The 22,202-nt window shown below is 46.4% G+C and overlaps 1 protein-coding gene across 9 annotated transcripts in view; it reads right to left on the reverse strand.

The window, feature by feature from the left end:
* Nucleotides 1-206: 206 nt before the first annotated feature.
* LMO2 (LIM domain only 2) overlaps nucleotides 207-22,202 on the reverse strand; it is a 32,673-nt gene continuing 10,677 nt past the window's right edge. For 5 of the 9 annotated variants that reach the window (XM_069553643.1, XM_069553641.1, XM_069553644.1 and 2 more), the window contains 3 exons: nucleotides 11,886-12,117; nucleotides 7,606-7,821; nucleotides 207-1,217 (listed from right to left, as the gene is read on the reverse strand). In XM_069553643.1, the coding sequence (XP_069409744.1) occupies nucleotides 998-1,217; nucleotides 7,606-7,821; nucleotides 11,886-11,926 (477 nt within the window). In that variant the 5' untranslated portion in view covers nucleotides 11,927-12,117 and the 3' untranslated portion in view covers nucleotides 207-997. Of the gene's footprint in view, nucleotides 1,218-7,605; nucleotides 7,822-11,885; nucleotides 12,118-12,240; nucleotides 12,545-12,902; nucleotides 15,461-16,200; nucleotides 16,517-22,202 lie in introns of those variants that run through there. The other 4 variants (XM_069553637.1, XM_069553636.1, XM_069553635.1 and 1 more) reach the window with 4 other exon arrangements.

Below are 22,202 nucleotides of genomic sequence, written 5' to 3' on the forward strand. Positions count from 1 at the left end.
TAATTATTCTACGTCCCTCTGAGCTTACATGGTGACCTGTTACATACTAATTGCTAGTAATATAGAAATGTGCCTGCCTCCTATAAACCCCACACATAAACCTAAGTTTTATTTGACCTAAAGGTAAATTGCTTATTTATTTCTTTTTAATATAAAGTCATTTTTCTGCCATCCCAAATTGTAAGTCATTGCCAAATACACAACACTGCATTTTAGTCAGTCATTTTTATTTTCCGCAGAGTTTTTTTTCAAACTACACACAACAAATACTTTGATATAATCTAAGATAATAAAATAGTTGAACAACTTTTTTTTTTTAGATTTACATTTGTATAGAAACAATCTGTGGAACTCCTCACTTCAAAACTAAGGTGTCTAAAAACAGTGATTCATCAGCATTGCTTTAAATAATTGTTTGGTTAAAAGTCGCAATTTTCATTCTCAACTAAAATGTTGTCTCCATGCAGTATCCCTTGGGTCCAAAGCTGAAGGCCTTGGGAAGGTGGCCAAGAAGAAGAGGATGGCCACTCTTTATCTCTGTCCTTCTCTCGTGTGGAGGACAGTGGCTGGAACAGGGTTGTCATAAAAACCAGGGAGAAAATAAATCAATTGCACATCTCTAGTTTTCAAGGGTCAAAGACATAACAAGTCTGGGCAGAACATGTCCCTCTCTGTAGATGGAAGTCCCATTATGACGGCACCGCAGCCCCCCACGACTCTCTCCTTGGCTAATCATGTCAGTTATTACCCAGAGGCTGGGACCACTGTCCCTAAGTTCTCCCCCAAGGCCAGTCATTTTGTGACATTTAAGTTTTGCCCTCTTGCATCATGTCACTTGGATGCTGTGTCTTGGTTCTCGGCGCCCAATTAGGGTCTACCATCCCCTAAGAAATGCCTCAGCCCACCCTCAAATCCCCAGAATGCCCAAGAGCATAAGACCCCACAGAGACAGGGGCTTTTCAGTGAGTCTCCTCCCCGAGATGCTGGGGCCCCTGGCCTATATCATCCCATTGATTTTAGTCCACTCGTAGATGTCCTGTTCGCACACTATGTCAGAGTTGATGAGGAGGTATCTGTCACCCACACAGAAATGCTTCTGACAGGCGGCACATTTGAAACATTCCAGGTGGTACACTTTGTCCTTCACCCGCATCGTCATCTCGTAGGCACGGATCCGCTTGTCACAGGATGCACAGAGACCATCTTGGCCGAAAAGCCTGGGGGGAGGAAAGAGAGAGAAGCTAAAAAGGCAGGGGCAGAGATGAGACTGGAAGAAAGAGCCTGCGGATGGGTTCCATGATGTAGGCTGGATTTCCAAGATGTCGTGAAGCAAGGAAGAGCTGGGTCCAGACAGACGGCCAACTAATTCATGCACCTCACCACAACTGACTGTGACTAATTCATAGTCTTTCCTAGAAGGAAGAGGGTCTTCTGACATGAAACCATGCCTGGGGCATTTGTGTTTGGCATAACTCGCTCCTTTTCCGAGCTCTCTCCTTGCTTCTAGAATGCCCCAGGACCTGCTTCTGTGAAAAGAGCCTTAACAGAAGTGATTGAAGAGGTTAGCTGTGTGTAAACTGATACAGCCGTGATGGAGAAGAGTATGGAGATACCTTATAAAACTAGGAATAAAACTACCATATGGCCCAGCAAGCCCCCCTACTGGGTATATACCCTGAGAAAAGCACAATTCAAAAAGACACATGTACCCCACCGTTCACAGCAGCACTATTTACAGTGGCCAGGAACTGGAAGCAACCTAGATGTCCATTGACAGAGAAATGGATAGAGAAGTTGTGGCACACACACACACACACACACACACACACACACTGGAATATTACTCAGCCATAAAAAGGAAGGAATTTGAGTCAGTTGTGGTGAGGTGGATGAAGCTAGAGCCTGTTATACAGAGTGAAGTAAATCAGACAGGGAAAAACAAATATCATATATTAACACATACATATGGAATCTAGAAAAAGAGGACTGATGAACCTGTTTACAGGGAAGGAATGGAGACACAGATGTAGAGGACGGACACAGCAGAGGAAGGAGAGGGCGGGACGAACTGAGAAAGTAGCATTGGCATACATACACCACCATGGGCAAGATAGACAGCTAGGCGGAAGCTGCTCTATGACACAGGGAGCCCAGCCTGGTGCTCTGTGACAACCTAGAGGGGTAAATCAGGGCAAGGGATATATATATATATATATATATATATATATATATATATATATATATATATATATATATATATATTATATATAGTTTTACATATGTAATTGTGACTTACTCATGTTGTATGGCAGAAACCAACATAACATTGTAAAGTAATTTTCCTCCAATTAAAAAAAAAGGTAAAAAAAAAGCTTAGGCGTGGATTGTGTGTTTCCTCCCAAGGGAACTTTTATTTTAGAAGGGGAGCAGGAGTAAAGCCCAGGGGCCTTCTTGAGAGGAATGCAATGAATGGGCATCTTTCTGAGGCTCCCTCCCACACACTATCACATCAAGGGTTCTAATTCCACCCATGGGGAGGGCTGGTCATTAACTTCTCCAGAGCCACACAGGCCATTGCACACAACAGCTTCTGGGAGATGCAGGGAGCTCAACAGTGAACAGTCCCTCAGCCACCAGAGGGACGAGCAGTATCTCTCCATATGGAATGGAAGATCCTAATTCAAGATCCTCGCCGGCCCAATGGCATAAGTCTCTGAAAAACTTCTCTTCTGTCATCAAAATCAAGACCCTCCCAAGTCTCAGTTGGCTGGTCATTTATTTTAAGCAATATGCGGTGTCAAAGCAGGAGACGCACTATGGTGGCGCCGAGCGCATGCTGAGTTGCTTCAGTCCTGTCCGACTGTGCGACCCTATGGACTGTAGCCCTCCAGGCTCCTCTGTCCATGAGATTCTCCAGGCAAGAATACTGGACTGGGTTGCCGTGGTCTCCTGCAGGGGATCTTCCCAACCCAGGGATCAAACCCGCGTCTCTTACATCTCCTGCACTGGCAGGCGGTTCTTTACCACTAGTGCCACCTGGGAAGGCCAGAGCCTAGTGCAGTGGTTCTCAAAGTGTGGTCCTGGGACCAACCGCACTGCGTCCCCTGGGAACTTGCTAGAAGCGCACACTCAGGCCCTCCTGATTGAGACGCTCTGTGGGTAGAGGCCCAATTCTCTGTCTGGTCCTGAGTACAGCCAGGTGATGCTAATGCAGGCTGAAGTTTGAGAATCAGCCCGCATGAGTTGGATAACACAAGCGCTGGAATCAGAAGACTCAGATTCAGGCAGGACTGGCCCTGAGTACCTACGTGACCCTGCTGAGACCTCTGATGACTGTGAGCCTGTGGAATGACAGTCATCACAGCATCAACCTCACCCGGCTGTTGGAGGATGGAATGCAGCAAGTCAAAGCACCAGCGTTCAAGGGTGAAGCCAATACTGGCTGGGTTTTAACACATCTTGGGGGTATTCCCAAAGGGGCCAGTCTTGCTGCCTGATTACAGGGCATGTCAGCAGGTCTTTTCCATGGGAAACCTTCAGGGCAGTTTTAGGTAAATGCCCGTTCTTCTCAGAAGTTCTTAGGAACTTCAGCGTAGCAGAGAATCAACTGGCAGGTTCTGAGAGGATGTAGGGGCGATGAGAGCAGTTGAGAAATTTAGAGCAGAATGCATGAAACCAGAAGACGCGGTCGGTGGGTAGAGAGCTCGCAGTTACAGCCAGGCTGGCTAGTTTCCCTCCAAATCCCGCTCTCCATGCGAAGATCTCCGAGTGTTTTCAAGGCTCTACCTGGGAGCAAACTCATTACTGGGGGAAGAACACTTCATCCCGAGACAGCAGATGCTGGAACTGTCGGGAACTGCCACCTTGGAGGTCATGGGCTGGAAAGACAGTTCTGATTTCCTGACTGTTCAGTAAGAGGAGTTTGGGCCTGAGTGAGAATAAATGACTCACAAAACAGCATGCGTGGAAAGCAGCCAACCTCCTGGGGTGCGCGGCCCTTACGGAAGGGGAGCATTTATTAAAGGGAAATCGGGGGGTAAATTACAACACACGTCAGGCAGTTAATGACAGGAACCATGAAGGATTAATATCTGGAGATACCTTCAGATCCCAACATCACCTCCAATCAGCCAGTTCTCCTGGAGCCAGGCACATCCTCTGCCTTGGCTTCTGTGTCTTAAGCTGTAAGACAAGAGAACTGGAAGGGAAGGAAGGCCTCTACAGCCCCTTCCAGCTCTGGTGTGCTGAGACTTCACTAAGTGAAAATAAGCTAGGACTTGACATCTAACGTGCACATTCACCTCTGGCACCAAGAATTGGTTACATAGGCTGACTATCCCAGAAACTGACCCTGAGGCCAGGATTTATTAAGGATGTGCCATCAGGGAAAACAGGTACAGTGGCAAGGGAAACCAGACAGAAGATGGAAGGCAGGCCAACTTGCAGTCTTGGGCCAAGTCCCCCAGAAGGGAGCTTTGGCCTAAATGCATGGTGACTCTGGGGTGTAAGTTATGTCTCCAAGTGGCCTTGGCTCCAGGCAAAATTACTGGACTTCGGTCTCTGGCAGTGCCAGCCACTGGGCAAGGTCTGCTGGGCATTGGGTGGGTGGGTGGTGGTACTGGGCAGGCTTCTGGCTTTAACAGAAAGGTGCTGTTGAAGGTAAAACAATAGGGGGTGGGGGCTGCACTGAGCACAAAAATTGTAAAAAGGGATCTGGACTCGGTACTGACATTAACAGCTACTGTTAAGTTCCAACAAAACAACATAAATAGCACAGGGTTTATTTGGGTTCAGGCTTCCCTGGTGGCTTAGATGGTAAAGAATCTGCCTGTAATGCAGGAGATGTGGGTTTGATCCCTGGGTCGGGAAGATCCCCTAGAGAAGGGGATGGCTACCCTCTCCAGTATTCTTGCCTGGAGAATTCCATGGACAGAGGAGACTGGTGGGCTGCAGTCTATGGGGTCGCAGAGAGTCGGACACAACTTAGCGACTAACAGTTTATTTAGGTCCTGCATGGGGATCTCCTGATTATGTGAGGCTAAATGTCTGAAAAAGACTTTAACAGGCCAGGCAGCAACTGGAAACCCTGGGGAGAAGCTCTCCTGGGGTGACGGTAGGTCGGGGGGTCGGGGGTAAGGACTGAACACCATCCCAGGACACATTTCGTCACTCCTCCAACTTGCCTTTTGCAAAGGCACTGTCAGCTACGTTAAGAATGCAAGCAAACAAGTCCATGGCTGAAGGGCCATGCCTGCAGCAAGAAACGATTTTTCTCCTCTGTCAAGAGGTGTCATGTCTGAAGCTTCCACCTGCCCATTTTAATAACAATAATATAAATATGAAAGGATGGTTGGAAACGCCTGCGCTAACACAGAGTTAATTAACATGTTGCCTAGGAATGTAGCAGGGAAAAGAATTATTTCATGTCACCAAGACACAAGTTAATTAACACTGGGTTCTCCCAGACTATTTTTTTTCTCTCCTTTTTAAAAATGCAAGAGATTAACAAGCCCAGGCAGCACAGGGTTTTCTTCTTGAATGTTATATAAAACCTCAGAGATAGGGAGAAACCTCGGCTCTTTTGACCTTACTCTATCTGTACTTCACTTAATAAGATTCAAATGATTTGACAGGGATGTAGTCAGGGGGCCCAGTGGGAATCATTTACCCGTCTGCTTTTCTGCACTGACTTGGCAAACTAGTAGCGAGCAGAATCAGGTCTCTACTTACCCCAGTTCTATGTTCTTGTTCCTTAATAATAATAATAATAATAATAATAAAGGATCAAAATTAAAATCATGATCCTTGGAAACTTGACTTCTTTTCTCTGAACCACCAAATTTGCAAGGACTTTAATCAGGAAATTTAGGGGGGAGAAAATGCTTATTCTGTCAGTCTCTGGGTAAATAGATAAGCTTGCTTCACCATGGAATTGCCTGCAATTTTCTTTTAATGTAAAATGCTCTGAGGGCAGGTTTGGGAGAAAGAGCTGGCCTGGCAGCCAAGGGCACTGGAGTCTAAACAAGCTTCCCTGGGTTGGGTGGTCCTAATGTATTAAGGCTGCATGCTCCACAGACCCTATACCCCACGAAGATGGCAAAAAAAACTGACAGCTACACAGTCAAGCAGATTTGACAGCAGAGGGCATAGAGTTACCTCTGCCGCAGCTAATATGAAACTGGAAATTTCATATGAAACTAGAACATTCCAGGCAAAGGCACTTGTTTGAGAGTCGGAAAATTCACATAGCCAAATGTATGACCCAGAGTATCTGAGATATCTTCAGTGCCTCTCTCAGCGGGTGTTCTAGAGTTCCTCTTCTGCCTTTCCCTCCTTCCATCACTTTGTTCATTAGGTCGGGAAAGACTCTAATGATAAACGTCATGAGGGTTACTGAAAGACAGCAGCTAACATCTATTTGATACCCATGCACCACGCCAAGCACCTTACATGTACCACCCCATCTAATTCCCACCCCTTTCTGGAAGCAGGTACTGCTATTCTATAACCCCATTTTACAGATGAGGAAACTGAGACTTAGGAAGGTTATATAACCTGTCCAAGGTCACAGAGCTAGAAAGCAGTGGTGCCGGGGCTCAAATCTACAGCTGACTTCAGGGCCTTCCTGCTGTGACCAGAACTGCTTGGAGTGCTGGAGTGAGATTGTACTTTCAATTTTTTTAAATTTATTTTTAATTGAAGCATAATTACAATATTGTGTGGTGTTCTGCCATACATCAATATGGATCAGCCATAGGCATACACATGTCCCCTTCCTCTTGAGCCTCCCACCCCATCCCACCCCTCTGTGTTGTCTCAGAGCCCCAGGTTGAGTTCCCTGAGTCATACAGCGAGTTCCCACTGGCTATCTGTTTTATATACATTAGTGTATATGTTCGGAGAAGGCGACGGCACCCCACTCCAGTATTCTTGCCTGGAGAATCCCACGGACGGAGGAGCCTGGTAGGCTGCCGTCCATGGGGTTGCGACGAGTCCGACACGACTGAGTGACTTCACTTTCACTTTTCACTTTCATGCATTGGAGAAGGAAATGGCAACCCACTCCAGTGTTCTCGCCTGGAGAATCCCAGGGACGGGGGAGCCTGGTGGGCTGCCGTCTATGGGGTCGCACAGAGTGAGACACAACTGAAGCGACTTAGCAGCAGCAGCAGTGTATATGTTTCCATGCTACTCTTTTAAAATATATCATCACATTATATCGAGATCTTACAAAAGAATACTTAGAACCTATGCATATGTTTTTGAAGCATCAAATGAGCTGCTAGGAATCTACCCTCAAACTTACAAGCTTCAAAACTCCCAGTTCCCTTGGCATACCCCGCATCTTCCTCCTCCCACCCTCTCCCCTTGTCTGACCTCCAGAGGGAACCACTATTCTGAATTTTGTGCTCATCACTCTCTTGCCTTTAAAATATGAGAACTGGACCACACAGGCATGTGTCCCTGAGAACATGCTTCTCTAACAGGAAGAAAGGCCAACTGCTTCCCGCACAGGGCAGCTGAGACCAACGTGATCTTGGCTGGCCCAGGAGGCAGGGGCCAGGGAGACAGAGCCAGGGCCCCAGGAGGGTGGCGAGGACGCACCTGAGATAGTCTCGGCGGCAGAGCTTCCGGCCCAGCTTGTAGTAGAGGCGCCGGCCCACCTCGCCCAGCCGGCACCCGCAGAGGTCACAGCTGAGGCAGTCCTCGTGCCAGTACTGGTCGATGGCCTTCAGGAAGTAGCGGTCCCCGATGTTCTGCTGGCAGCCTCCGCATGTCAGCAGGGACGGGGGCATCTGCAGCACCTCGTCCACCGGCTCCCTGGAAGGAAGGCCACGCATTAGGGATGGCCTCACCTCGGGGAGACCAGCACCAGGGGCTCAGGAGTCACACTGCGCCCCGCAGAGAACCTCACTCAATTGTCTGGTGACATCAGAGAAAGGAGGGGAGGAGCATACACCTAGGGCCGACGATGGGCAGGGAGGCCCCACCAGCCTTGGGTTAGGACAGGAAAGGGGCTAGCCCCTACGTTCTAGATCCTAGAAGAAGCAAGGGCGGGGCACCAAGAGGCACCCAGGCAAAGGGTACTGCACACCCCCCTCCACCTACAGCCCAGCCCCCTCCCAGACCTGTGGTCTCTCTTCTTCTTGATCCCCCCTCCCCTCAAACTCTACCTCCACACCTCATCTCTTTCCTCCCCCCATATCCCGGAGCCAAGGGCACTGCCCAACCCCAGAGGAGGCACCAGGACTCTAAGAGCTGCTTGTGGCCAGAACAGTGACTAACTAGCGGATTAAACATCTTCAAATTCCCTTTTGAATCTCTGCGCCACCTGGACTCCATCCCTTTCCAACTGCACGAATGTAGAGGTGAGGAAGAAAGGGTCCCCAAATTATTTTAGGTTGCTTTCTCTTTCCCAAATAAAAATACCATCAAGATATAATAGAAATTCTCATTATTATTATTTTTAACAGAAACTCCACATCCTATCCTTCTTACGGAATGAGTCCTTGAGGAAAAAATCTCAGGTGTTGATTAAAGCCACTGTTATATTTATAAAGATCAAACAGAACTTTTTGCACATGAACACTTTTACAGCAGCAAATCCGATTCGCATGAAGTTGATTTAGGAAAGAGAATGGGGAGAGAGTGTGGAAGGCAATTAAACACTGAAATCTCCTCCAGGCAATTGTTAAGAGTGAGCCTGTGACATGTGTTCTTTCATTACAAAATCATATAGTGTCCCCAGTTCACTTAACTGGAATCTGAATCCTTTTGTTTTACATTTTAAAAGAAATAACTCTACTTGCCAGAAGAAGATAAAAAAATAATAGGGTGCGAGAAATGATTCCTGCACCAGATGGGACATGGGAAAAACTGAGTACCTGTTGATCTGTAGCAATTAACAAATGCTCTCTTGAACTTCACTCAAACACAAATCTATTTATCAAAAATCTGTTATGTTTGGAAAAATGGACTTGCTTCTAACTGTGAAACTCCCAAAGGGAATTTCCCCCTTGGTACCTTGAGGATATAAATCTGTGTCTCCTATTTCCAGCTGATGCTGGCTTACTTGGTGACCTTGCATCCTGACTGGCCTGTGCCCACAGCATTTAAGGCCCTTTATACTTAGGAAGGATGAGGCTCAGGGAATCAGTGTTGATAACACACTCTGACACCTTCAGAGAACTGTCTTTAAAGTGCACGCTTCCCTGTGAATATTCAAGCATATTGAAACCGAGCCCACACTTTGCAGAATGGGTATGAGGGTCCTTTGTGAGATGATCTCCTTTTAGCCCAGGGAACTGTAAAACCCAAACTAATTATCTCCTAAAAACTCCACACTTTAAATAGAGTTTTAAACATCCACTGAAGCCTGACTTGTCTTTGTTTCCACAGGTTATGTATAAGGACTTCCACCCTCCCTCCTGAAAAATAAAACACCCAGCATTTCCCTGTGCCTCAGAATCACTTCTCTTCCCTTTTCACAGCCCGTGGCCTTATTTAGGCTTTCAGAAACATTCATGGAACCTCAACACCACTGGATGCCCTGACGCAGATCCTGCCAACCAACTGTGAAAGAAGAGAATTTGCACTTAGCTGGTGCAAAACTGCCTGGAATTGAAATGAACTGCTCCTGTTATTCACAGGGAGGCAGGAGGGGCCACCGACGGCACAGTAGAGGAAATCTGTGTGTGTGTGAATTCTGGCTGTCTTTCTGTCTAAATGTTTCATTTGCATAGGCCTAGGCAAGTTTCTGGGTGTAATTTGGAGTTGCTGATCAGACTGACCTCAGTCACACTGACCCAAGTATGTACTCACTGAAGCATCTGGTAGGGTAGTGGTCCACAGGAGGAAATGTTAAGCCAAAAAGCTACTGTCTGTGATGGCCTAATATGAGATAGGAAAGGACTGAATAAGATATTGGCTCTATCTTTCTATAATTAAAGATAATATCACATTATCTTTGGTGGAGGTTCCAAGCCAATAACTGTGGGACTCACCCTCTAATTAATATTTTACATTCTCCTAGAGCCTATCTGAACATTACACCTCAATACACTTTGGCCTGGATTTCTGGGATAATTTCTCAACAGTTTCCAAGAAAGATATGGGGGAAAAATGTTCTGCAATAATTTCTCAGCTAGCTGGTCCATCTCCAATTAAAGCCTATCTTCACTGGGCAAATAGTGAAGCAAAGGATAGAGAAGAGCACCCTACTGAGCATCCTTCCGCAGATGCCTGCTGTGTTATGAGGTGAACATGTTTCAATTTTCCAGTCTCTTTGTGAAAAAGCACAAACTTTGAAAGGAGCAACCTTCCTTCAGGGAACTGAAACCTCCAGATTTATCTTCTAATAAAAAGATTAGTGACTAAGTTCTATTGATCGAAAAGGCATTAGGCACCTTTCAAAGGTAATTCATCCAATGCACTCTCTTATTGTATTACTATCATCTTGCCCAGGCTCTGAAAACTCAGGGCTAAGTTATCATTCTAGGTTTGTAAAAAAAAAAAAAAAAAAAGTGAGCAAAGCACCCTTCCCAGAGTTTTCCTAAACAAATACTTAAAAAAAAAAAAAAATGTTATTTTTTTCCCTGAGAATTTAAGGAAGCTGGGTTTTTGTTAGAACAAACCTGACTCCTTGTAGATCTGGCTTCTGAACCTTCAAGATTGAATAGTGATGTTTATATTCTCACTGGATCATGGTTACTTCCTGTGTTTTATGAGAACACACTGAGCTTTTATGCTGGTAAAACCCAGGTATATAAACACCATAGGAGGCTGAAATTGGGAGGAGGAGGTATTTCAATCAGGAAAGCACAATTCTTTTAAAGCAGGAAAAGAAAACAAAACAAAACAAATGCCTCTTAAAAGCACAAATGGACAAGTCATTAACCAGCTCCTTTGGTCTGTGTAACAAATCCCTTCAAAGGATTTAGATGGGGACTTCAAAGGAATAAAAATTCTCAAAACCAGACAGCTAATGAATCTTAAAAGGGCATTTGCGCTGACGGGAAAATGACATCTTAAACATCCCTCTCTCCCCATGTTAACACTGAGCAATGGGCCGAAGGTAAAGATTGGGAAGAGGGGAATACTTCAAGCCAGTCAGGGGCTCAGAAAACAAATGCGGTTCATTTAGAGCTCTGTTTCCCAGACCCTAAACCCTTTGAGATTGTGACAAAAGCCGTTTAAGACTCCGCTCTCCGGAAAAATTCACCTATATCCAAAATGGTGCACTAACTTTGGAGGTTCAAAGGTACCCATCGGTGGACTCCGAGGGGAGAGGCGTGTCCGCGTATCCAGACTAACTCCCGTGTTGCTCGGCTGCTCTAAAGTCTCTGGAGGCCTGAGTGAGCTCCGAGGTGAACTCTCGCACCTCCTCACCCGTGGGTCCCCGGCGCCGTGGGCAACCGCTCCACCTGCGGACCCGGAAGGGGACCGTCGGGGACCCGGGGTGGGGGGCTCCACTTGTAGTGTCCCCCTTTCCAGGACCAAACGGACAAAGAGAAGGAACGAGAGGGGAAAAGAGAGCAGAATCGAGTCCTGAAGGCTCTCGGGACTGCACCGGCGCGCCTCTGACCTCCCCTTGTGCATGCTCCCGTGCAAACTTTCTGGCCCGAAGTGGCTTTAGGGAGCGTCCCAGGGAGCCGCGAGGGGCCCGCTGAGGCGCCGGGCCGACCGCATTCCTGCCGCCCGCCACCAGCCCCTCTCCCAGTGTCCCCGGGGTCACCCAAGAGGATGCGGGAGCCCCGCGCACGGCAGAGGGAACCAAGGGCACGCCGCGGGCGCGCACCTGGAGCCTTCCCGCCGGCCGCCCGCCCCACCCCGCCGCCCCGGGTCGCGAGGCCGTGGACCCTCGGTGGCAGGGGCGTCGCACTTACTCAGATGGGTCCAGGCTCTTCCTCTCGATGGCCGAGGACATTGGGGAGGGAGGTGGCGTGCCAGGCGGCGGGGGCGCTCCCTTTGTGGCGCGGGGCTGGCCGGCTGCCGGGGCTCGGACCCCCTCGGGTGCTCGGGCGCCGCCGCCGCCGCCGCCGCTCCTGCGCCTCTTCTTGCTCCGGCGCTCTGGCGGCGAGCTCGCCCCTCCGCGCTCAAGGACAGTCACCGCGCTCCCTTCAAACGCCAAAGAGAGAGAGCGAATCACCGGGCTGCCGGCGCGCCGCGGCCGAGGAGGGGACCGGGGCGCGCAGCCTGGCCCCGGGCGGCTGCAGCTGCTACTGCTGCTCAGGACTTAACCTTCCATCCCGGTCCCGCCGCCACCGCCGCCGCCGCCGCCGCCGCCGCCGCCGGGTCTGGCTCGGCTCGCGCGCTGTCGCCGGCTCCGCGCCGCCCGCGGGGATGGTGCGCGCCCGCCCGGCCGCCCCGCGCCCCTCGCACCTTCAGCCGGGGTCGCGGCGCGCAGCTCGCCGCCGAGGGCAGGGAGGGGGCGGCGGCCTGGGGGCGGGGAGGGGACCGCGCCTCTCTCCCCCGGCTCCCTCCTCTCTCGGGAAGGTCTATTTTCGCTCAGCTTCCCTCTGTCTCTGGTTTCATTTCCTTTTTCCTGATCACGATTCAAATACAATAGAAGGAAATCACATTTAAAGAGACAGCTGCCCCGTCCCCCCCGCCACCACCATCTTTTTTCTTCCCTTTTTTTTTAAACGGGGCTCCTGGGGATTAGCGATACAAACAGCGGCAGCCGCAGCAAGACTGAGTTGGCTTCTTAAAGGGGCCAGCGTCGGGGACAGGGAGACTCGCTCAGAGACCACCTCTCCTTGGAGAGGCGGCTGGGTTGCCTGTGAAGCATTCTTTAGGGCTTTCCCTCTTCGGCGTTCCCCTTTTGGTTAACTAAGATTGAAAGTGACCAGCGGGCCGCTCAAGGAAGAAAGAAAAAACGAAAATGTAAAATAAACACATACAGAGATGTACGCGTTCCAAGTGGCTTTCGCGCGCGTCCGGGTTTGGAGGTCCCAGGTCCGCGGCCAGGGAACGCGGAGATGCCCCCAAGACAGCGCGGCTCTGCTGGCTGAGGACTTGTGACTGCGTCCGCGCTCCAAAAAGACGACGGGAGCTGTGCGAGCAGGGACCGCACGGGCTGGGTACGCCTCAGCAGCACCAGGGGCAGCTAATCCCGAGGGAGGGTGTTTGGGAGGGACCAAGCTGGTCTGAGTCTCCTCTCCATCTGCAGGCGGCAGAATTCCCTCCCTCAGCATCTTTAAAAATCGGACCCCTACAGTTAAACTGGCCCCGTAAAGGGCCAATAGCACTCTTCACAGAGAAAAGTGCCTCTCCAACGATGCAGAGCAATGCTTGGAGACTATTTTGCCCTGGGTCAGGAAAAGAGAGAGAACGCAGACTTGTTTGGTTCAGGCTTCCCCATCTAATCTCAAGGGCAAACTCCAAGAAGAGAGGCGAATGTAGAACGGGAGAGGAGGAAGCTAATAGTCTTCTCTTCAATAGAGCAAAGCTTTAGGTCCCTTGGGCCTCATCAGAGATCCCTGAAAATAATTGCATTCAGAAATTATTACTAAAGGCCTACTTGAGCGTGCCACAAGTCTTGTAAAGAAGAAACTACCAGTATTCTCAGGATCCATGGTTTTATAGGAGCAGTCTAGATCATGGTCATGGACACTGTATTCCCTTTTTAAAGATGGCACTGAAGGGTCTGGATGAAATCACCCTGGAAGGTGAAGTCAGAAGTACATCCCTGTAGGCTTCGTTTTCCTTGTTTAAAGCTGATTCTAACTTCTTACATGCATACCTAGAATTTACCATTGTCTGCATGCTCTTGTCCTTTTCTTATGTCCTTGTCCAAAGCTTAGGTCCCTATGGGTATAATGAAAATCTCTTCCTAATTCCTCCACTGTCTCCTGTGTGTGTGTGTGTGTGTGTGTGTGTGTGTGTGTGAAAGGAAGTCTTAAGAGCAGCTTTGGGTCCAACTCAAGCCTTTCAATCTAAAAAGAACTTCTGCTCAGATCCCTGTTTTTAATTAAAAAAGGAAAAATGTCTAGTATTTTTAAGTCAGTCTAAATTATGTGATAAACATATAACCCACCACTCTACAATCAAAAATGAAAATAAACAAATAGGCTTTGATGAGCAATTCACCTGCTTACAACCAATCAGTGTGGTGGTGAAACGCTCAGACTTCGGCATTGGACTGCCTGCATTTGATTTAGGCTCTTACTTATCAGCTAGTGGAGCCTATCTAGGAAAGTCACTTAATCTGAAGAGGCAGTATTGGGTAGTGGCTGTGGAGTCAGGCTGCCTTCATAACAACCCACGCTTTCCTACCTGTGAATCTAGTGGAAGAGCAGGAATCTATAAACTCCCAGGATCCTTATCTGTCAGTAGGGGTACGAGAGCCTGTGGCATCAACTGTTGTAAGGATTAAAAGAGTAAACGCATGCAGTGTGGCCCGTAGACCTGTAATGAACTGAGGATAATTAATGGATATGAGATTACATGCCTGCAAAGCATTTGGTGTATATTAAGCACTCATAAATGGTCATTTCTGTGTTGTAGAAAAAAATCGCTGGGAGAATTTAGAGAATTTGAAATTAAGTTCACAGGTGAAATGGAGGTTAAAAATAAGAACTTCCCAATTTCCCACCTAGGTTTGAAAACCTGTCCCATTTTTAAAAAGCAAACAGAACAGTGTCCTTTCACTTCACCTCCTTGTGCTCGTATACAAAACATACATGCATTTTCCAGTTTAATGTTCACTATCTTGATGACTGCGTGATGTGTTTTCATCTGCTTGCTTTTATTAAATCTGATAAGTTGCTTCCTTCCTTGCTATATAGTTTTGCATGGAGCCTAAGTTAGTTGTTAAATTAAATATATCCTTGGGTTTCAGGAGGTAACCTCCAAACGGCCAACTTTGGGACCTGAAGTTTCCTTTTAATAATATGCTTCTGTTTTGACCCGAATGTGTAAAGAAAGAGTGATTACTGATGACTTTGGGTCAGTTTCTTATCTTTCACCACTCTTTGGGGAGAACTTCCTTAGAGAAAGTGAATATTTGAAATGGTATCTTAAGATTTCAGTTTCACACACAGTGGTTGTAAGAAATAACTGCCTGCCGGTGGGATTTCATTTCTATTCAACGGGCAATTAAATTGCTCAAATTTAAGTTTAACATTTAGAATCGAGTCTCAAAATGTGTTTTCATTATGAATAATTTTAAAGCAATCATGACCTTATTGTATCCTTCCATAGCAACCTTATGCTTTATGTAGAAGAACGACTCAGTAACTAGGAGGCAATTTGAACATGTAAAATGGTTCTTGAGAGTTGAGGAAATCTCGACTTGATCCCTCCCCAGTGGGTTTGCAATTTAATTCCTTTTACCCACCCTTTACTCCTTGCAAATCTTGCATACCTTAAAATTTAGAAAATTTCCAAGTTTTCCTTCCTGACTATGAATGTCACAGGAAGACTGAATCAGTTGGCATGATGATTCTGACTCTAGGTGGATTACTTTCTTTCTGTTGGCATTTTCTATTCTTTTTGCTTATTATATCTACAATTGTTTTCTCAGGAAGAGCAGTTTCAAGTGACTAAGGCTACATTTCTTTGCTAAAATGGGCTTCTAGTAGAAAGGAAAATGCAAATGTCATTGGGAAAATGCCAAGAATGACAATTTACCTCTTCTATTTTTTTTGCAACCTTTAGAAGCCAAGTTGCATCATATACCTGTTAGTTATGACATTCACGTATAGGGACAAAAATAAAGATTTGTCTTATTATGGCTTCAGCTCCCATGGAAACTCCTTTAAACAACTCAGTTGTCACAGGAATCTGGTTTCCAAACTCATCTCAGAACATTTCAGGGCATGTTGATGGACATATTTTCAGAATGTTAGATCTATCAGTAACATTAGTGAAAAATAAACCAGTTTTCCTATATAGGAGAAAAAAGCCCCGTAAATCTTTTTCAAAAATCTTTATCAACTGAGTTTAGGAGATGAGCATAGGTGTCAGAAGGCATAACTCCGCTGTTTACTAGCTGGGTGACTTGGGGGAAGTCATTTCACCTCTCTGAACCTCAGATTCTATATCTCTCAAATGGAGGCAACAGTAAACTCAGCAGGGTTGGGACTAGAGTAAGGTCACAGGGATATCTGCTTACTTCACAGGGGTTTTAAGAGGATTCAATAGGGTCATGTGTATAAAAATGCTTTACACAGTGATGTAAATGCTCAGAAATGATACCTGTTGTTATTACCCCATCTTTCAGAAGTCATCACTACTGTATCAGGAAGCAGCAATCTCCTAGCCAGTCAGGACATCCACCAAAGAATGCTGAGACTGGGGTGCTGTAGAAAAAGCTGAAGTGTACCTAAGACATCAGCTGGCTTCAGGCTTGGGAAGCCCCCACTTTCCAATCAGAAATTCAGGAATGTGACCATTTAGGTCCTAGGTAGGCTGTTGACAGCTTCATCACTTCCCTTCATCTGCTTCAGCCACAGCCCTGATTGCATGTTTCTGATTTTCCCCTTTCCAGCAACTTCTAAATCACCTGTTAGGACTGAGATGAGAGACAAAGTCAAACTGCTTAAGTAACTGCCCCCAAATGTCACAAGTCCACAGCGAGGTCTTAAGCAGAGTTAAACTCATGGCATGTCTGGGTGGAAGGAGCCTCTGAAATGTGGTTTCCCAGCTTGCTCCTTGGAGCAGTTTAAAGTGTTTCCCTAGTAGCCTCCACCCGTTCCTGCTCCAGCCACAGCAGCTCTGCACCTATTGACATGTTGCTCAGCCTCTCTGGACTTCAGCTTCTGCATCTGTAAAGGGGGCATATTCAGGGTACCTATCTCATGGAACTGCTATAACAATTCTGTGAAATGAGACATATTATATAAGGTACTTGGAAAGGAGACAGGCACAGAGTAAGCTTCTGCAGAAGATTCAGCTTATACAGAGAGATTCCAGCTTTAAAATATTTGAACACCCGTTGGTGATTCAGGGCCCCATTGATGGACAAGGCAAGTGAGACCTAGAGTCAACAGTTCCTTCTTGTCTCTGTGCCCTTCAAACCCTCTCCCACCTTCTCTCTTGGGTACCAGACCTTGAATTTATTTGCTGCTCTGAAGTCAAGGGGGAGTCAGAGCTGGGCGAGCTGACTCGCAAAGCTGTCCTGATGCCCTTTGTTCATGAGATTCATATCCTCCCTTTAATTTCTCAGATGCAGCCCTACCTGAGTGACACAACACAGTGCCTAGGATGCTCAAACGGCACACTTGAAATCCAGCTCCTTTCTGTGACCTTGAAAGCCTTATCCTCTCTGGCCCCTTCTACTCCTTTTCATTACAACCCCTTCGCTATGCTAGATCCACACTGATGTTTTCCCTAAAGTTTAAAACAAACCAAGTCAACTCCTACTGGAGGGCTTTTGCACCTGCCCTTTCCTCTGCCTGAGATGCTCTTCCTCTAGAGCATCCTATGGCTCCCATGTACTTCATTCTGGTTCAAATGTTTATCCTCATAAGAGCCTTTTAAAATCCCATTTCTTATCATCCTCCATTCCCTTATCCTGCTTTATTTTTCTTCCTAGTATCATCATTACTTCCACTTTACTACATATGTGTTTGTTTTTTATGGGTTTGGTTTTGACCTTTCTTCCCAGCTAGAATATAAACTCCATAAGAATATGACTTGTTTCCAATTGTGTCTTTAGGACCTAGAATGTGCCTAGCACACAGTAGGCTTTCAAGAACTGTTCATTGAATGAATGAAGGAATGAATAAATCACAGCCCTGCTCCCTTTGGCCAAAGTATGCCTGCACTATGCTCTCCAGGTAAAAGTTGAGAGGGAACTTGAAGATCACTTGTTTCCCTAGAGCATTGCTATTGGGAGAAAATAAGGGCCCATATACCATTCAGATTCAGACCCAGGAATTTGGTTTGGGAACCAGATCAAACTCGTGGCTCCTAGGAACACACAGATACAGGTGGTGTCAGTAGCAACAAGGACCTGCTTTGAAGCTTGATTCTCCCCTGCAGGTCTCCCATGCCCACAAGGAGACGTGGTTACAGTGGGCCAATGCGTAGAATACAGTCAATTCTGTGGGTAAAGGCACAGGCTTTGGATATAGATCGGCTTATGTTTTAGTCCTGGCTCTTTCAGCTATGTGGTTTTAGGCAAATCATTTGATAGCTCTGAGCCTTAGTTCCGTCACGTGTAGAATGTGGATAATTATATCTTCATCACAGGGTTGGAGGAATAAAATGAGATCATGCATGTCAAATGCTTAGCACAGTGCTCAATGGATGGCGGCTATTATTAGAATTAATGAAGCTAAGAGAACCTCAGAGGAGGATAGTCAACCAGGGCAGGCCCTTCTTGACATACAGGTGGATAACTGGAGTTATGTTACAATATAGGGCTCAGTCCAAGCAGGTGGGGTCAGCCTCCTTGCCTGGGGGACTCCTGCCTTATCTCACCAGCTCGGGCAACCCCCAACCCTCAGGAGGCAGGTGGGTTAGACTCACAGACAGCTGGCCCAGCTTCACACTCAGATAGGCAACAAAAAGAGATGGCGTCAGGAACCTGTGCTGGTCACTGGTTCTTCAGAGTTGGGGGTCTCTGGTCTGAGACATCTCACTCCAGATAGACCTTCCATTGGAGGAGGGGCTGGGCTGCTTCTGGAGAAGCAGTGTTTTCTGGCATTCGTGTCTAGCTGAGAGCCCTGAGCCTGGCAGGGGAAGGGAGTCTGACCTTCCTGAAGACACTTGACTTCCTAAGCTCCAGACCTCAGGCGAAATGAGTCTTGTATGTGATGCTCCTGGAAATATCTGTAACTGAGGGAGATATCTTTCAGCCAAAACCAGGGAAAGAGCTGCTTGCTTCTTAGTGCCAATTTTCTCTGCTTCCCTTCAGCTAGCCCTCATGTATCTGGCTGCCTGACTAACCCATCTGGACTACTCTTTTCTTCACTGTCACCACCCTGCTCAAAAATTTGCAATGACTCTGTTGTTGCCTGTGATCATTGGCAAGTAGCTTAACCTTTTGGGATCTTGATGCTCTCATTTTATAGAAGAAAGAGGTGGACTGAAAGGTTAGAGCTGCAGCTCTATGTGAGATTCTGTCCTTCTAGAAGATCAAGACAAACTCTTGGTGATTCCATGAAAGATGCTTGTGACCCTGCCCATCCCATCGAATCAACTTCATATCCCAAACCCCTAGAGCCTGACCCTTCCCACCAATCAGGCTGCTCCTCTTTGACCTCAGACATCTGGCTCATGCCCATTTCTGTGCATTGTTTTATTCTGTTCTTTCCAACAGGAATGTCTGCTTTGTCTGTGCTCCAAAACTTTGGTGCTAGAATTGTAGAGGGGTTAAGAATAGAGATTAATAAACCTGGTTTCTAGTCTCCACTTTACAACTTACTATCTGGGTAATTAATCTTAGGCAAATCTCTGTGCTTCAGTGCCTGCAGTGATAAAATAGAGGCAATGATAAATATAGGGTGAAGAGGCATGGCTGAGATAATGTATGCAGCAGGCAGAGCACAGAGCCCGGCACACAGTGAGTGCTCAGTAATAGCAATCATCCTGCAGTTTGTACAAAATCCTCCCCAGTCTTCTCTGCTTCTCCAGATTGTGTCCATCAACCTGGAGCCCACTCAAGCCACATCTCTGCACTGAAGGTTTCTCTGCCCCCTGAACTCAACTCCTTCCAGCTCTTGGTTCTGCGGCCTGGGTAGGTGCTCATTAGACTCTGCCTTGCAGAGCCATGATTTTATGTGTGCATATCATCTTGCCATCTCGTAAGTGACTTATGTTCTTAGAGAAGAGAAATCATAATTTTCATTTTTACTAAGTTTGGAGATATTCAATAATTCCTTTTGAATTAAAGAGTTCGCATATCACCACCATGTTATCAGTTTCCCAATTCCTAGCTTCATACTGACATTCGTCAAGATGTGAGGGTCTCCCCGCTATCAGTATTGAGGATGGCCCATGTTTTGTCAGTCATAGACCTCTTTAAAAACCTGCCAACTCAAAACTATAAAACTCATAAGAAAACACAGGGTAAAAACTACATGATGTTGGATTTGGCAATGACTTCTTGAATATGACACCTTTTATTGTCACAGGCTACAAAATGAAAAACAGACAAACTAGACTGTAGGTTAAAAATTTTGTGTATCAAAGGACAGTATTAGGAGAGTGAAAATGCACCCTATGGAATGGGAGAGAATATTTGCAAATCATATATCTAATAAAAGGTTAATATCCAGAGTATTTAAAGAACTCCTATAATTCAACAGCAAAAAAAAAAAAAGAAACCCAATTAAAAAATGGACAAAAGACTTGAAGAAATATTTCTCTAAAGAAGATATACAGATGGCCAATAAGCAGATAGAGTTTCAGAAATAATAATCATCAGAGAAATGCAAAACACAGCCACAATAAAGTACACTTTACATCCATTAGGACAACTATTATCCCCCAAACAGAAAATGACAAATGTTGGCAAACATGTGGGGAAATTGGAAATTCCATGGTCTGCTAATGGGAATATAATATATATATATATATATATATAATATATAACATATGGGCTTCCCTGGTAGCTCAGCTGGTGAAGAATCTGCCTGCAATGCAGGAGACCCTGGTTTGATTCCTGGATCAGGAAGATCCCCTGGAGAAGGGATAGGCTACCCACTCCAGTATTCTTGGGGTTCCCTGGTGGCTCAGAAGGTAAAGAATCTGCCTGTAACCACTCCAGTATTCTTGGGGTTCCCTGGTGGCTCAGACGGTAAAGAATCTGCCTGTAATGCGGGAGACCTGGGTTCAATCCCTGTATTGGGAAGATCCCTTGGAGGAGGGCATAGCAACCCACTCTGGTATTCTTGTCTGGAGAATACCCAAGAACAGAGCAGCCTGTCAGGCTATAGTCTATGGGGTTGCAAAGAGACACAACTGAGTGACTAGGCACATGTATATAATATATATTATATTATATTATATAATGTATTAATGTAATATAATTTATGGTATAAGCATGTTCTGCAAAAAATTAAAAATAAATTAATATGTGACTCATCAATTGCACTTCTGGGTATATACCCAATAAATAAATATGCATAAAATGTGTGCACACTATCTTGCCACCTCATAAGTGACTTACATTCTTAAAGAAGAAAGGTCTGCCTTAAAAAAGAAATCCTGTCACATGCTACAATATGGTTGAAACTTGAGGATGTTATGCTAAGTGAAACAAGCCAGTCATAAAAGGATAAAGACTATATGTGGTACCTAGAGTAGTTAAATTCATAGAGACAAAGAGTAGAATGGGGGTGGCCAGGGGCTGGGAGAGAGGAGAGTTATTTTTCACTGGATATCATATTTCAGTTTGGGGAGAATAAAAAACCTTCTGGAGATGGACAGTGGGTGACAGTTGCTCAACAGTGTAAATGTGCTCAATGACACTCAGCTATATTCTTGGGAGTGGTTAAAATAGTAAATGCTATGCCGTGTATATTTTTCACACACACACACACACAAAACCTGGTAAAAGTTAAAAGACCTTTCCCTAGGTGTGCAGCTGTCCAAGGTGCAAAGAATTTTGCCTTTCATTTCAGGGAGCTTGCAACCTTCTCAGGTTCATCCATAGGTATATTTAACAATATCCAATGTTATGGTGGTGATAGTGGTAAAGAACCCACCTGCCAATTCAGGAGATGCAAGAGATGTGGGTTCGATCCCTGGGTTGGGAAGATCCCCTAGAGGAGGTCACGGCAACCCACTCCAGCATTCTTACCTGGATAATCCCATGGACAAGGGAGCCTCGCAGGCTACAGTCCACCGGGTTGCTAAGAGTCAGACATGACTGAAGCGACTTAGTGTGCACACACACGAGGTTACAGTGAGCCCTGTTGCATGAGCTCTGAGACAGTCTTTGGGCCCCTCAATGGCAATCCCTGCCCACTTAGGCCCCCATCAGCAGTGCTGGTCCCTGACTTCCAGATGATGTTCTTTGCAGGCCCACTAGGCCCCAAGGACAGAGGAAAAGGGGGCAGTTTGTTATTACGTACAGCCTCCTCCTTAAAGGGACTCCTGCTCTCATAGATTCCTATCTGCCCTCTCCTCTGAGAAACCGAGGGTTAGCATAGCAGGCACAGGCTCCACGTGGAGTGATGGTGGCAGGATTGGGGGGTGGTGGGGGGTGGTCCCATAGTAGAGCATCTTGAATGCCCCCTTCAGGGCAC

This window comes from Ovis canadensis, chromosome 15 (assembly GCF_042477335.2).
Source record: "Ovis canadensis isolate MfBH-ARS-UI-01 breed Bighorn chromosome 15, ARS-UI_OviCan_v2, whole genome shotgun sequence".
NCBI lineage: Eukaryota > Metazoa > Chordata > Mammalia > Artiodactyla > Bovidae > Ovis > Ovis canadensis.